At 38.0% G+C, this 16,342-nt stretch overlaps 1 protein-coding gene across 14 annotated transcripts in view; it reads right to left on the bottom strand.

Annotated features, from left to right (window-relative positions):
- AFDN (afadin, adherens junction formation factor) overlaps positions 1–16,342 on the bottom strand; it is a 132,520-nt gene that overhangs the window by 16,115 nt on the left and 100,063 nt on the right. For 7 of the 14 annotated variants that reach the window (XM_063096391.1, XM_063096393.1, XM_063096392.1 and 4 more), the window contains 7 exons: positions 10,771–10,836; positions 10,483–10,556; positions 9,885–10,003; positions 8,103–8,297; positions 7,396–7,487; positions 6,683–6,868; positions 3,200–4,201 (listed from right to left, as the gene is read on the bottom strand). In XM_063096391.1, coding sequence (XP_062952461.1) covers positions 3,200–4,201; positions 6,683–6,868; positions 7,396–7,487; positions 8,103–8,297; positions 9,885–10,003; positions 10,483–10,556; positions 10,771–10,836 — 1,734 coding nt within the window. Of the gene's footprint in view, positions 1–1,196; positions 1,233–3,175; positions 4,202–6,682; positions 6,869–7,395; positions 7,488–8,102; positions 8,298–9,884; positions 10,004–10,482; positions 10,557–10,770; positions 10,837–16,342 lie in introns of all 14 variants that reach the window. The other 7 variants (XM_063096385.1, XM_063096389.1, XM_063096387.1 and 4 more) reach the window with 3 other exon arrangements.

Raw genomic sequence — 16,342 nt, 5'->3', positions numbered from 1 at the left:
ATTTTTTAAGTATTATTATTATTCTGTCATAGAAGTCTTCATAGCATAAAAATCTCTCTTTGGGCTGTAGAGCTGGCTAGTTTCTTAGACAGAGTCTTAGGTGGTTATTCTCCATGCAATGGAAGCCGAGCACGTACTTGCTAAATGAATCTCACATAAAGAAATAACTCTAATCAATGTTTTCCAGCTACACCTACGTACACCTCAGTATACAGAGAAGGAGAGAGAAAAACGTATGTTTTATTATCTTTGTTTCATGTAAAAAAAATTTAAAATGCAGAGCTCAGAATATATGCCTTCTAATGGCCAAGGTGGAAAGATGATTGCAAGAAAAGTTTCGTTTTGGGGTGATATTGCCACCATGGTATACAAATTGAAAAAAAAAAAAAAAAAGAACTGTTATTTGGTGAAAAGGCCACTAAAGTCAGACCTTTAGGGATTTTTAAAAAGTATTATCTAATATTGACTCTATATTACTTATAAGTTGACTAGGAAAAAGTATTGACTTAAAGTTAGTATTAATATATCAGATAGAATATAATTGTATAGCAAGTGACATAGATACAGTCAGTACTTAAGTATAATGGATACTAAAATGAACAACCAAATTTCCCCAATACTGATGATATACACACTGAATTTACAACAGAGGGTGACAAGTATTTTTTGGCAGACTAAATTGGTATGGCTGATAAATTAACATCCATGAGGTATTATTAAAGAAAACACAGTACATGTTCACTAGAAATCTCTCTTACTCTACCAAAAGACATGACATCTTAGTTACATCTTAACTGGCAAACAGTGTTATACCCTTTCAATTGAGTTTACAACTGTTAAATATTTAAAATCTATTTCTATATAACAAGAATGAAATAGATTACTCTGAGCAAAATTACTTCATTTGTTCATGTATTTATGACTACGTAAGAGTACACAGAATAAATTTATGATTAAAACTGAGAAAAGGTCAAAACCATAAACAAACAGTAACACAATTAACAGAGAAAAGCAAAGAGTAACTAAATCTAGTAACATTCAAAGGCATGCTTCTAGAGTCACAGGACTATATCTCCTGACCAAGGACACCCCTAAGGAGAACTAGATCTACTGAAAACATAAAACCACCACCACTAAAAGAAAAAAGAAAATCAAGACAGGAAAAAAGTACCAAAGTGAAAGAAACAAGAACATACCAAATCTAGAACAGAGATTGCTGGCACAGCAGTCTGCTGCAGGTGACAGAGAAGGAAAAAAAAAAGAAAGATGAGGTGTGAAAAAGAGTTAGGTTGAGACCTGCACTCCACCTGTACTGGTATACTTTGTTGCTATCACGCTTCACCTGTTTTTGGACAACTGGAGGAGAGAAGTAAAGAACTACAGACTAACTTCTAGTATGCAGAAATAGAAAGACCTCCATACAGTATTAAATATGTGAGTCTCATCATTAATATAAAAACTAAAAAAAGCATAATTTCCCTTAGTGCTCTTATCTAGAGACTAAGACATTAATTTAAATATCATTAATGACAAAAAACCCACAAATACTTTTTACTAAATTTTCATAAGAAAATTTCCAGATATCATAATTCATACTAAAGTCTTTAAAATTCAACATTTTGACCATGTGGAAAAACTGATAGACCTTCAAATAAAAATTCAATCCTCACAGAAAAGAATTATTATAGAAACACTACAATACAGCTGCTAATTTTTCAATCTTGTTGGGATAGTTATAATAATAGAAATACTGTCTACTTATTTGCCATAAACAATAGCTATATATACAAACTTTGAACTGCAGTAAAGGCAAAGCCATCCTTTTCTTATATTTTAGGGTGTGGATGATACAAGGCCATGGATATATTTAGCTTTCTAACAAATCCATCTTAAGGAAGCACCGGGACACTGGCCAGCACAGAGGGAGGTATACTGGCACTGGTAGGCACAGACAGCAATTCACATAGCCAAGTGCCAGATGTTTCTGACCACGAAGTAGAAGTTGTTCAGAGAATCCTCATGGCAGAAGAACTTAGTTATTATCAAATAGTTGTTCTTTCAAATAAAATAGTTCTTCTGGTAAATGTAGTAATTTTTTATAGTCAAATAAGAATATGTACTACTGATGACTTAAATACCAATAAAAACACCAATAAAACAATTAATAGTTAACATCTTGGCCTCACTTAAAGAAACTTAAGTGTCTGAGAGGGATTCAAACTGAATTTTGGGCAAAGTTATATAAACATTTGGCTGAGATATGTATGCATTAATTAGCGTGTGTGTGAGAGACTTTTCAAGAAAAATTCACAGAGCAAGGTGAGAAGGAATCACACTGCTGGGCTCTATGTACTCACTAATAAATATCTAAGATTAAATTTCATCATGAGTAGAAAGATTAAAATGTCTGACATAACAGCCACTGGTTTAGATCTTTATTACAGACAGCATCAAAAAAGGGATGAAATTAGAAAGAAATCCAAAAGACAAAAAGAACATGCTTTTGGCCATCCTTCCTCAGAACACTGTACTATGTAAATAAATTTTTTAAAAACCCACTAAAACTTAAATGCCAAAAATAATAATAGTAACAATAACAACTTTAAATATGATGTTCTGAACAGTTTCCTGTGCTAACCTCTATTAAGCACTGATAATCAAGATCAGGGGCCTGCCACCTGTCTCATGTCTTTGTAAATAAAGTTTTATTGGCACACAGCCATGCCCTTTTGTTGATGTATTGTCTGTGGCTGCTATCCTGCTACAACAGCAGAGGTGAGTACACAGTTGATATGGCCTGCAAAGCCTAAAGTATTTACTATGTCACCCTGTACAGAAAAAATTTTGCCAAGCCCTGATCAAGATTATTACTAGTCATTAACAAATGCTGTTTTCTCAACTGAAGCGTTAATGAGAAGGATAATTGTGAGTCTGCAAATTAAAGCAATAAAGTTCCATTTGAGTTGTATTTAATAATAATTGTTAAAGTATAAGTCTCAATAAATTTCAGTCTTACAGGCCTAGCTCATCTCTGTAGGAGAACATCAGCTAAATGCAATACATATAATAAAATATTCTAAGCCTAAGGGCCTTTCTAATCCTTCACCAAGCTCACAGGCTTAGCTATCTCTGTAACAAGCACACAGAAGTTAAAATAGGGACCACAGATACGCACAACCAAAGCACTTTTCCCCTTTACCCTTGCTCTTCGTTCAGCCTCGAGGCGCTGCATGATCAGCATGGTGTCCACGTCATCGTCTTCCTCCTCCTCATCGTCCTCGTCCTTCTGCTTGGATTCCTGGAGTCTCTTCTGGAACTGCCACTCCAGCATCAGTTTCCGCAGGCGGTCGTTCTCCTCAGCGGTGCGGTCCGGTTTGTTCTGCAGCTCCTGGATCTCCTTGCTCAGCATATCCACAATGTGCATCTGCTGCTGCTTCTCCAGCTTCTCCTTGGCATCCCGCTTCCATGGGTCTGGAGATAGACTGTCCCCCGAGGAGAGCTCCTCCTTGCTGACTGTGATGTACTGCAGGTCTCTGCGCTCAATGGTGCGGGGCTGCTGCTGGGGCTGAAGTTCCCGAATGACTGTTTCTTGGGGCCGCTGGAGTGTGGAAGGCTTTTCTGGCTTCATCTGCTGTGTCGTCAGGGGAGAGAATGGAGCAGGGTTTAGGGACTGAGTGCGCATCTGACCCAACTTCCTCTCCTGCTCTCTCCGCTTTCTCTCTCGCTCCTCTTCCAATCGGGCCTTCTCCTTCTCATACCACCGCTGATGTTCTTCTCTCTTCTTCCTTTCTGCAGCAGCCACCTGAGCAGACTGTGGTCCTACCTGGCTGGCAGAAGGAGGGGGTGGGAGAGGCAAGTCCATCGGAATTCCATCAAAATCACTGGCATAGTGGGCTGGAGGTGGAGGGGGTGGTGGAGGCAGATCTGTTCGAATGGGCTGGGACACAGCCACAGGTGTGGGTGGCACAGCTGCTGGTGTCTTCCAGCGGCCAGGGCCGCTTTTGGTCAGAGTGGAAGCAGGGGTGACCGACTTAGAGGAGTGGTTCAGGTGCTCCTGGCTAGATGTACTAGATTCCACTGAGGAGCTCTGGTTTATCCACATATCACTATCAGACTTTCGATCTATAACTGTCTCTATTCGATGCCGCTCAAGTTGATAAACTTTATCTTCTCGAAGTTCTTCTTGGGAACGGGTAACACGCTGGAAAAAGTAAAAAAAGAAATGCTATATTTTAGCCAATTACCAGAATAAATTACTAAAGATTCACAAACATTTTATCTCCAGAGAGGAAAAAAACTAGGAAAATTGTTAAATGAGTGTACAGAATAGAGGCTGACTACACTACAGCTCATTGACTGTGGAATAACAGTGAATTTATCTGTCAAAAGAAGGAAAAGCCCTACTTTCTCCCTGCATCACTGGCAAGAAAAATAAAACACACAGAATCTCAGGCACTTCCCTACCAGTGCCCTTCCTTAAGCTCCTCCAGCACCTTGCACCCTCTCTTTTGTGGGCTAGCCACACAACTCTGACTTCAAAAGAATGAGTATGTTTATTCTGATTACATGAAGAGCAACCACAGTTACTCCTCTATAATGAAATTCTAGTTATTACTAAGAGTAATTATTTTCTCCATCCACCACTTTCTGAATTTCACAGGCTGAGGGCTGGCTGTGTGGGCTCTTTGACATATCTACATATAATAATAATGCAAAGTCAGGTCCTATACATCCAAGATATTTTTGCTCCCATCTTAGAAGAGTAAAGCGTAGAGGTATGGCTAGTCTGAAGTGTGAAAAACAGCACGTCTGAAAGTAGTATACCCTGATGAAAATAATCACTACAATCTAGGAATCAAACAATGGAATACCTAGAAATTGAAGATGTAAATCTGGAAAGTAAACTGTTTCCTTTTCCTTAAAAAAACAAACCAACAAAGAAGACAAAATATTACTTTAAAAAACAGTCTCCTAACAGAAAAATGGAACATTTCCTCACAAAATTTTGTCTGGCATACAGAAACACACTTTGTTCATAACTGGGGTACACAATCTATGGATCAAATAAAAGTACTATTAAACGTCTTGCAATCTGCAGAACAGAGCCTCTGCACCTCTGCTGCTCACGCTGCAGCGTCCACTGACTCCTGAGTCACTCCACTGCTTTCCTTGAAGGCCTCACTCAGTTCCTTCTTCTGCTGCTGCTCGCTCGCTCCACCCTCTCCCCTGAAGTGCTATCATAACTCTTCGTCCTCTCAGTTGACTTCCTCCTCTAGGTCCTGTTTATCCACGTAGTGAAGCAGAAACAAATAGCAGCTACATACTATCCATGTAAAGACTTAATAATGATAGTCTCATAAAACAGGAGAAAATGGGATACAATGCATGTTTTATAAATCGAATTACCCTGACGTATCAGAAAATCTTCCTAAGGTCTAAGAAAACATGCTAGAAGAACCAGGGCATAAAATTATTTTACTTTAAAAACAAATTTAGAGAAAGGCATCTTCCCCCAGTCAACTCCAGCTTGCTGTCAGTGTGGGTGTGGCATCCTAGCAGAAGGTGGGCGGAAGGACGCATCCAATGCTCAAGTATCAGGCCCACCTAGGAAACAGGAAGGATGGACCCACAGACCAGACAATAGGACAAGGTGAAATTTCGTGTACAGCCAAGATCTGTGTGGCCCGAGGAGCACTTTCTGCCCTCAGAAAATGGGCTCCTTCTCATTTTTGTGAATAGTGAGTGCAATCCTCTCTCCTCTCTGCCTGCTGGTTTTTCTTATCCTTTGAGTCTCAGCTTAAATCCCATCTAAACTCTCTAAAGTGTCTCCTAACCACTCTAAGAATGATTATCTTCAGATTCCTGCCTCACTTAATATCCAGGGCACGTATTTGTCACATACCCTAGATTGCATCTATTTTTAAGCATACATTTAATTTCTTCTCCCAATCTTTTACAGTGCAAACTGTTCTTTCCAAAAAAGAAAAACACATATGATAATGTTCCCCAGCTTAACTCCACAGACTGATACCTCCTTCTCTACTCATGTGGATAGAAATTCAAATTCCTCAGCAGCCACACAGAGCCCTTCTATCGGGCTCTACCAGCCTTTACAGCCTCAAATCCCGCCACTTCCTTCACTCCATGTCGTGGCTCATGCTCCACGACATGTCTGTGAGTTTGTTCCCACTGCTTGGGGGCTCTTCCCTCCAGGCAGCTGTGACGTCACCCAGTGGCCCAGGTTCCAGTGGCATTGAGACTGAGGTAGCTCTGTCACCCTTGGAACCACATCTCCAGCTGCACTGACTATAATGCATTTACTTTGTCTGTGTCATTTCCCAGCAATACCATGAGCTCTACAGGCAGGGAAAGCTTCTGACAGAAACAAAGTCCAAAATATATCATTTGGGTTCTCATTTCTTCCTCTTAAAATCAGTGAATCTTGTCTTAAAAACTGTAACTAAGGCCTTCTATTACTAACATTTCATTAATTAAACATTAAGACAACAAAGACTCCCTTTTCTTATTGAGTATTCTATCTTCTTCCCTTTTTTCCTCAGACTTAACCACAAAACCATGAAAACAAAAAAACAGAAGGACAACAATGCTATTCTACAGAAAAACTGGTCTATCTTATTCCTTTGAGGGCTGAGAAAAGTTTGTGGAATCCTGTATTTCTAACCTGCATTGCAATACTGGAATGATTACTATCCATGTGCATATTTGGCTTTTCCTCATAATTTGGCCACTGGTTCTGAGCAGGAACCATCCGATCCTGGGATTTGGAAGCTGGAAAGGTAAAATACTCTCTGGTGTACGTTTGAGTGGGGATGGGGTAGGCTTCAGGTCTAGGTGGAGGGCTCTGCTCCTGTAAAACATGAAGAATAAAGAAAAGTGAGTCTTTTACAACTGCACTACAGACTAATTTAATTTCCAATGATCTGTTTTAAAATTGAAAAGAATACCATGTTAAAAATAAAGTGTTTGAGGGCCGAACCCGTGGCTTACTCGGGAGAGTGCGGCGCTGGGAGCGCCAAGGCCACGGGTTCGGATCCTATATAGGGATGGCTGGTGAGCTCACTGGCTGAATGCGGTGCAGGCGACACCAAGCCAAGGGTTACAAAAAACAAAAACAAAAACAAAAAAAAAAACAAAAATAAAGTGTTTGATCCTACACTGAGAATAATGAAAAACATTTTACCTTGTCTAGATTTACTGATTTAAAACTAATTTGCCTGACTAGTATATTAAAAATTAAAAGATTAAATGCTGCGAATTCAGGAATTATAATCAATGCTAATTTGCAGAGTGAAAAATCTTATTAGGTAATTTAGATATTCCAAGAGAAACCTAAGTGTTAAAGTGCAGGACAAGTCTTTAGCTCATCTTTCAGACCTCAGTGCAGAGGTTTCCAGTGGAGACAGAGGTTATCTTCGCTGTTGTTCCTGTGGCATATGCACTTTTTCCTCCAGGACTAGGAGGCTGATCTGTTGAAAAAGTCAGGAAAAAAAAGTTTAATATTAAACAAACAAACTAGATGTAACAAAACAAAATTTCTTTAATGGTAATAACTATGTCTCATTAATCTTCATACTGCTAGTGAGGTGTCCGGCATAGAGACAAAAAAACAAGGCAAGTGAGAAATTCGGTCTCATAATTTCCACACCCATGTCTTGAATCATCAGAGAACAGAGCTACAAAGTTTTATCTATAAATCAGGGACTGTCAAATGTTTTTGGTAAAGGCAGACAGTAAATATTTAAGGCTTTGCAAGTCTTGTGTCTCTATTGCATATCTATTATTTCTTCTTCTTTCTGTTAACAACGCTTTAAAACTTTAAAAATCATTTTAGTTCCTGGTGGTAATTTGCTAACCCCTACTAGAGACATTACCAATGTATCTGCCTAGAACATCAACTGAATCAAAGGTTTTCCAACTTCTTTCTAATTTCCGTTAGAACATTAGATTTGATACCCCATATAAAAACCATATCCTAGATTTAGCCAAAATATGCAGCTAATAATTTAAATGTAATAATTAACAAACCACAAAGTGCAACCCTCACTTCTGACTGTGTCCATATGAAAAGTGATTCCTCTTACTTGCTACGTTGGGGCTGGAGCGGTGATCAGCTCTATTTTTCATAAGTCTGTCATCACCAGGCAATTTCTTTGGTTCACTATACTCTGCCCAAGGCAGCTGAGGACTCTCGGGTGACCCATTTTGAGCTGAACTGTTATAGAGTTCAAAACCTTCACTTTTTGGTCGGGGTTTACCTGAGCCACGACGATCTGAAACTGAAACCAAAGCACATTCAGTATCTCTTCATTTGATGAAGACTTCATTTTATTTTTAATACCCTAATTAGCTCTAAAAGAAAGATGAATCTACAAATATTTAAAATTCCACAAGAACTAATCTTAGCATAAGAAATAAGGTGATTTTCGTATAAGGGTAAATTCTTTCTATAGACTCTTTAAAAAGCTTTTAAATAAATATATTTAGAATTTAAAAAATTATTTAACTGGTATTGATGGGGAAAAGTACACTTTTAAACCTTATTCTCTCATAAACTGAAACTTGCCTGTTTTAAGTAACAAAGCCAACCATGTCTGAAAGTTACTTTTTTTTTTTTGCAGCTGGCTGGTATGGGGATCCAAACCCCTTAACTCTGGTGTCATAACACCACACTGTAACCAACTGAACTAACTGGCCAGCCTGAAACTAACTTCTTTTAAAACTTCTTAAAAAAATATTTACTTCTTTAACCTCTCAGGGTTCTTCTCATCATCGTGAACAGCCATCGCATGCGGTAAGCACTCAGTTCCTTGTCTGTTTTTCAGTTCTCCTTCCTTGCTTGCTAACCCTGGTTTATCATCTTTCACCACTGTCCTCTGACTTCTAACTTACATGCTAGCTTCTTTTAAATGACTGTATACTAAGAAATTAAACAACCAAAATGTTAATTTTTATGTTACGTAAAGAGTAACATGCTGAGTCGAGGCCTGTCACACACCACTTGGCTTTCTGAGGACGCCCTTTGTATATGTGTCCATAAACAGCAGGTCCAGGCTTGCAGGTGTCTCTGTCATTCCTGCTGCTTGTTATGATTAGGTACTGACTTAAGGTTCTGGGTTGTGAATTCCCTGAATTCTGACCCATGGAGAAAAGGGCTAAATCAAGGCCATACTTAGAAGGCTATGCACACCTTTAGCAAAGTGTATTATTAAGACTAATATGGAATGTACAGGATGAGTTAAGAAAGAATGTGAGTCAAAACAGTTTTCTCCTGTGGTTCTAAACTAATTCTTTAAAAAGTCCTAAAGTTATATTGATTTTATTCTGAGATTTTTTTTATATGGCAACAAAACCATAATTCCTACAAAAAATTGCTTTAAAAAACTGAGTTTTTTATTTAAAGTGAATTATATACAATGCGATAATCATGCCTTATCTCAGCACTTGCAGAACTAAAATAACTACTCATACACAAATGCACATATTCCCTCAGTAGAGAACTGAACTCATTCTTTATACCCTGAGTTTGCCTATCAAAACTGAAAATCCACTCATTCGCTCACCACTGACCGACCACCTATTGCATGCTACAAGAGCTCGCCAGCAGTCAGCCAGCCCTGTGGGGGTGAGGTTGAATGGTTCCTGGTGAACCACAATGTAGCTCCAAGGTCAGAAGGTACACATCTATATCCTGGCTCCAGCAGCATCCTGGGCATCTCGCTTAGGTGCTCTCATCCTCAATTTCCTTATCTTTAAAATTGAGACAACGATAACACCAGTGCTTACTCTACAGGGTTTATGTGACTATAAAAAGAGGTCCTAACTACACAATGTGTGGCACATGGCACACTGCCACCAGTCCTTACTTCTCTGCATCATGGGCGACGGCTGGTTGAGGAGGGTGGCCAGACCGTGGTAGATGGCACCTTGCTTTGCTACTTCGAGTGTCACCACAGAACTTGTTCTTGTCATGAGTTCTGCTGCCCTAGGAAGAAAGTATCACAAAAGTAAGAAAAACAAAATGCAGTGCTGGCTCTGTCACTGCAGCAGCCTGTGATGAGAGCAACCAACCAGTACCTTCCACAGCCTCATCTGCTAGCTGGTAACAGTCCTGATGTTCAGAGAGATTACCTACTGCCCATTTCGTTTCTTTAAAAATTCACTACTAAAACATGCAAACACATCTCCTATTATCATATTAAGAACAGTAAGATGGTTCAGAAATTTCAGGAAGTGCTAAGAGTATATATTTTTTTAGTTTCAAAGAAATTGTTCTAGATTAAAATAGTTTTTTATAATTTGGTAACAAAATGTCATCACACTGAAAGTTTTATACTTAAAAAGGTAAAGAGTAATAACAGCATACACTTTTGCATTATTTTTCATCTTCCAATTTCAAAATTTAATGCAAAGTATCACCTGAAAATGCCAATATTAAGCTCTGAACAAATAAATCAATCATACCTTTCCTGAGAGAGTCCGACCAGACTTCGTCCATCTACACTGAGGAGCTGATCACCTGCAGCTAGTCGTCCATCCTGGGCACACCCAAAAGGTGTATACACATGTCAGGGGGCAAGGACAGAGAGGGGAGGAAGAAGATAAAGTAATGATAAGTGCACATCACATTTGTTCTTCCAGCAAACACTGTATTGTGTTGCATAACTAAAAGCATCAGCAGAATATCTCACATCATTTGTCCAACAGAGGAATGACACACTAAAAATTTACTTCTTTAAAAACGATACTAACCACATCTGCAGCTCCTCCTTTCACAACAGACTTGACATAGATTCCCAGTTTATCCTGACCAGCACCCTATGCAAAAATAAGGTAAAAACACCACACTGAAAATACACAGTAAGAAATGCACTACACAGGAAAGTAAAACAAAAATAAACCCACCCCATATGTATACAAATAACTGTAATGAAATCCTGGTTCTCACTTGAACGTGAAAATTAGAAATATAAAATCTATATTAATAGAATTAACACTCTATTTGGTAAAACTGAAGAAACCAATGGGAAATGATTTTAAGTTTCCAAATTCAGAAGAAAAAAATACCCCTGAACAATTAGTCAATTATTTATGAATCAGCTGATGAGAAGACCTAAATAGACTTGGAATCCTGAAGTTAATTTAAGAATAGTTTTGAACAGCCACAAGTGTAAGTGAACTAAAAATTACTTGCATGATAAATACTATTAACCATCTTAATACAAAAAGCTATTTACCCTATATAGCGTTTCTACATTCCATTATATCCCCCTGACACCCTTGTTCTTTTCATATACATAGTTTAAAGTTTTAAATAAGAAAAAACTTCCTGTGGCAAACAATAGGAGAAACTCAGGTAGGAAGAGAAAATTATGCAGAAATACTCTATATTGTAACTCATATATTGTAACTCAAATAAATATTAAAGCAACAGGAATCAATCCACATAGAATTGTTCTATTATGAAAGAATAGTGAAATTCTGTGATACTGACTTAAGCGCTATATGGAATTACTTTCAGAATCATCAATAATATACTTAGATATCACAATTATAACATAAAAATCAAGATTTTGAATAATTTGTTGAAAATATCAAAGGAAGCAACCATATGCATTAAATCTTGGACATTATTGACAGTGTTCTATAACTATTTATTTCGTAGGTCACAACAAAAGGTAAATCTAAATCCATTTCAAGTTACAAAGTATCGTGTCATAAAAATAAAACTTTAAGAAGGTATCACAGAAAGACACAGAAACAGTGACTTCAACAAATGACTAAATTAAAATGAATTTTCTACAACACCCGGGAACTACGAAATTTTTGCTTGGAAACTATTCACATTTAGCCTCTGGTGAACAACTTAAAACTCACAGAGGGGAGTTTGGCTGAACCAGCCCTGCTCGTGCTGACTCTCTTTTTCCCCTCGGGGAAAAACATCAAGCATGTAGCATGTCACTGTTTTATAAACATAAAACACTACACATCTCATTTTGAAAACAGTATGAAATTTCCTAATTTAACACAACAATTCAATTTTGAGAAACAGTAAGCTTCAAGTTTCATATGGTTACATTATCTGTGAGCTAAGTTTATTAAAGTTATATGCAATGTAAAATCACGTATTCACTCTGGCAGCTCCTGATCCTCTGACACAGATTCTCCGCGCTGTTCACCTCAATACCCTTCTCTGTGTCTTGCTGCCAATCTCCCGCCCAGGCCCAGATGCCCAGCTGTCTACCTGACAGCTTCCTTCTGAAATCACTCCGCATTGCCAAGACACCGCCAACAGTTGAGCGCAACGTATGGCTCTCAAACGGATCCTTTGCCATTCAAAAAACACTGGGATAGTTGGCGACGACTATGCTTTTTTGTAAATTTGAAATTTCAAAATAAAAGATAAAATATCCAGTAGGCACTTAATAAATGGCAATTTTCTGAATTTTATCATGTCAATTAGCAAAACAGTAATAAATATGCCTTTTACCTGACTTCACCTATGCCAGTGCAGGGTTTCCTTGAATCTAGGGAACTCAGCCATGCTATGGAAAATTACTTCTAAGACAGCCCTTCACTATTCCTATCTGTTAAATTGGGTATTCCTGTGGAATATACTATAAAGCATATGTATTTCACAGGGCCTGGTTTTGCAAAGCCTTGCAGTTTCAAATACTGACCTTGCAAGGACAGGAAATTTCCCTTAGGGTATAAGTCTCTGTTGCAAGATAAGAATTGTGGCACAGCAGGTTGCTGGCTCAAAGACAGACTAGTTACTGATTGTTAGGTAAAGATACTAAGAAATTGCTGTTAAGAAGGAATGTTTGCTAAGATCAAACTGTTGTTAATGGATCACTTAATTGTCTTACTGGAATGTCATCTGACTTGTTTCACTGAAAGTTACCAGCCTATATTGTTAAACTATACCCCACCGTTGTTCTCTTCCTGTAACTTCCTGGTCTGGAAAATAAATGCAAGAAGAAAACCCCAATTCGGCATTAATTTCCCAAGGAAGGAATGCCTCTCTCTTGAGGGTTCCAGGAGATTAACCACTTCGGGGCCTCTCACTGCTCAGTAGAGATGGGCTTTGAGTAATCCTTTGCATCTCGGTCACCCAGGGGAAGTGGGGTGACAAATCCATGCGGGGCGAAGTAACGCAAAGCAACATATTCCCTCATACATAATCTAATTAACTAAATTTTTACACATTCCATAATGTTATATAATCTATAAGTAACAGATTTAATTCCACAACTCAGCTGTTTAAATGACAATTTCTTTCATTCAACTAATATTCACTGAGTAGCTATCCTATCCTAAGCTCTGTGTGTACATCAATGAATAACACACGGCCAGATTTTTTTTTCTTAAGTTCTAAAAGCACAAGTTATTTTAACTACTTTCTATTTAACTGATAGAAAAACAATGCTTACTGAACATCAGAATACCAACTGTTAGAGTGAATGGGCACTTACCCTATATTTTCACGTGGCATTATCTTTTTGGTTAATATAACAGTGACATTGTAATTAAAATTATCCTTTTAATAGGTAAACAACTACTATCACCTCTGACAAGAAAAATGTTTAGCAATAATAATAATATAGTTTTTTTAATAACACTGCTATAAATGAGAAAATAAATCAAGTTGGCTCCCATTTCTGGTATGCTTTGCAAGATTAATATAAATAAAGACTCCCCAAAATCCTAACTACTTATTGAAACAAACTGTAATAAGAAAACTTTTTAAAATCACAAAATGGAATGATATAAGAAAATGAGAGCAGGACTGCTCCCCTTCTCCCTGAAGCACCAGGCTGGCTGCTGCCCCACGCCTCGAGCTGCCCCTCTCAGTTCTCCTGCTACGTGCATTTCCACTCCAGGAAGATGCCTTCCTTCCATGTTCACAATGAGCCGTAGCTTCCCTCCTTACCACTTTACGTTTCAATTTCATCATTCAGACCAGGAGTCACACACCTAAGGGTAACTACTGGGCTCTGTTACTTCATAACAACTCCACATTTCAGACACCTAATACATGAGCTTAAATTGTAGACTCCACATGAACTACAAAAAATATTTAAATAACCTGAAATCTTATACCATTTAAATATAGGCAATTTACGATACTGCATGCAATGTGAAACTCAGTCAGTCTAAATTTAAATATTCAACTAAAACTGATCATGCTGCACAGATATCTGACAACACTGTTACCTACTTTAAATAGGCAGCAATCTACATTGTGAGTTTCAGAAAAACTCACAAAATGAGGAAGCTCCTTGTGACTGATCTGCTGGTCTCCCTACCTCCAATCCGCCTTAGGAAATTACCTTTCCTACAGCACAGCTCGATGAATGCTGCCCTGACCAGACTTCACCGGCTGTCTGTTGGCTCCTCCTGCTGTTGTACAGCAGCCTCCTGTACGAGGTATTCAAGGTCCCCTGAGCCCAAGTTCAAGTTTAAACCTCTCTCGATACACTAGGCTTATGCTCAATCCAAATCCTCCTTCACCTTCCCTCACTCTATCCTGATTCACGCTCTTGCTTTTGTTGATCACTCCACACAAAATGTCTTTCTGCTGCCATGTATCTGTCAAATTCTGTCCATCATTCCACTTCTAACCTGCCACCACCTGCCAGCTGCCACCTTCCCAGAGTCAGACAAGATACAATCTCTTCCTCACTTACGTTTTTGCGGGATTTTCTTTGTTCCCTTTGAGCTGCTTTTTACCACGTCCTGTATTAGAGTTACTTGTACCGATGGTCCCTTCCTCCAACTCCACTACAAGCTTCCTGAGTCCAGGGAACTTAGTCTCTTCCAGAGCAGCTTCCCATTTAGATTGTCTTGCAGTCTAATACAATTTCATCAATTCCTTATGTTAAAAACCCAAGATAAGTCTGTCATTTTACTAAATGAATACTTCAGTAAGTTAAGCAACTAATATGTCCATTATATAGAGTTAGTGATATAACTTTGTGAATTACTAGTTTAGAAAGTTAGAAACCCTAAGCATTTCAGACTATGGTACCAAATGTACTGTTTCAGGAGATGACACAAATCCATTACTGTCAGGTATGAACAATGAGAAAGACATAGTATTTAAGAAATGATAGTTACTATTTTCTTACATACTGGGAATTTATCTGAATTCTAAGTTATAATCACTTCTTTTAATTCCAAGTAAACTGAATTTATATCTGCTTATCATCTGAGGAAATAAGCATTCATGATCATTAGAGACCTCAATTCAAAAGACCAATTAGATCTAATAGACCAACTGTCTATTTAAGATTGGCAATAAAAATTGAATATAATTAACAGTCAAACAATGCATCATGATATATGGTATTAAAAAAAAAACACTCTCAGAGAAAGACAGGAAGATAGACAAGATATGCAAGTAAAAGAATCTGGATCTAGAACATTTTAAGAGGTGTCCAAATCTGATTGGTATTTGGATCTTCCAAATGTGGTCCCAACCTCCTCCTGCTTATCTGGTGAATATTCTCTATCTCACAGACTGCTCTGCTTGCATTCCACTAACACTGTACCTTGCTATAGACACGTTCCTGTTCTGCAGACTCCCAGGCTCTACTGGGAACGCCCTTCCTTCCTTCCACGCCTGCTTGTTTGAATCCTACCTATATTTCATGCGCAGCTCACGGCCATAAACTGGTCATAAAAACTCTAAATACAACTGTTGTATGAAGAAATTACAGTATGACTCGTAATTATTTAAAAAAAAAAACAAAATTACACATGAATACCCAAGATAAAAGAACTCTAAGGAATTTCTAACTATATGTATATCAAATCAATATGGGTAGCTATTTTCAACCTGAAATACTACAATCTTTGCCCGACTATAGTGTCCACTGTCTTGATCTGGGCACGCAGTCCTGGTCTAAAGATATCCACCCTGACTAGGTGGATGGTAGAGTAAAGAAGCTCTGCTGCACCCCTAACTGCCAGCTACTGGTAAGGTGCCTAGGAAAACTGCCATCTGTCAAGCCATAACAATTTCCTATGCTCTCTAGCTACTTGCCCCACTTCATCTAAATAAACATGAGAAGGTAATAGCCTATGTTAAAAATTGCACAAAATTTATTAATTTCAGAAATATTAAACTGCTTAATTTATGTCTTATTTCTAAACAATAATGCACAATCTAATCTAGCCTGGTAAGACTGAATTCAAAATTTATTAAAATAATCTGCTAGTTCCTATTTTATACACATACACACACATACATAAAATTAAAATTCATATTACTGTAATTCCACTCTTTTTCCAATTAAGAAAAAAAAAGAAATGAAGCCCA

Source organism: Cynocephalus volans, chromosome 5 (genome assembly GCF_027409185.1).
Source record: "Cynocephalus volans isolate mCynVol1 chromosome 5, mCynVol1.pri, whole genome shotgun sequence".
Lineage (NCBI taxonomy): Eukaryota > Metazoa > Chordata > Mammalia > Dermoptera > Cynocephalidae > Cynocephalus > Cynocephalus volans.
Note: the sequence above shows the minus strand (reverse complement) of the source record. Positions and strands in the feature narration are given on the sequence as shown.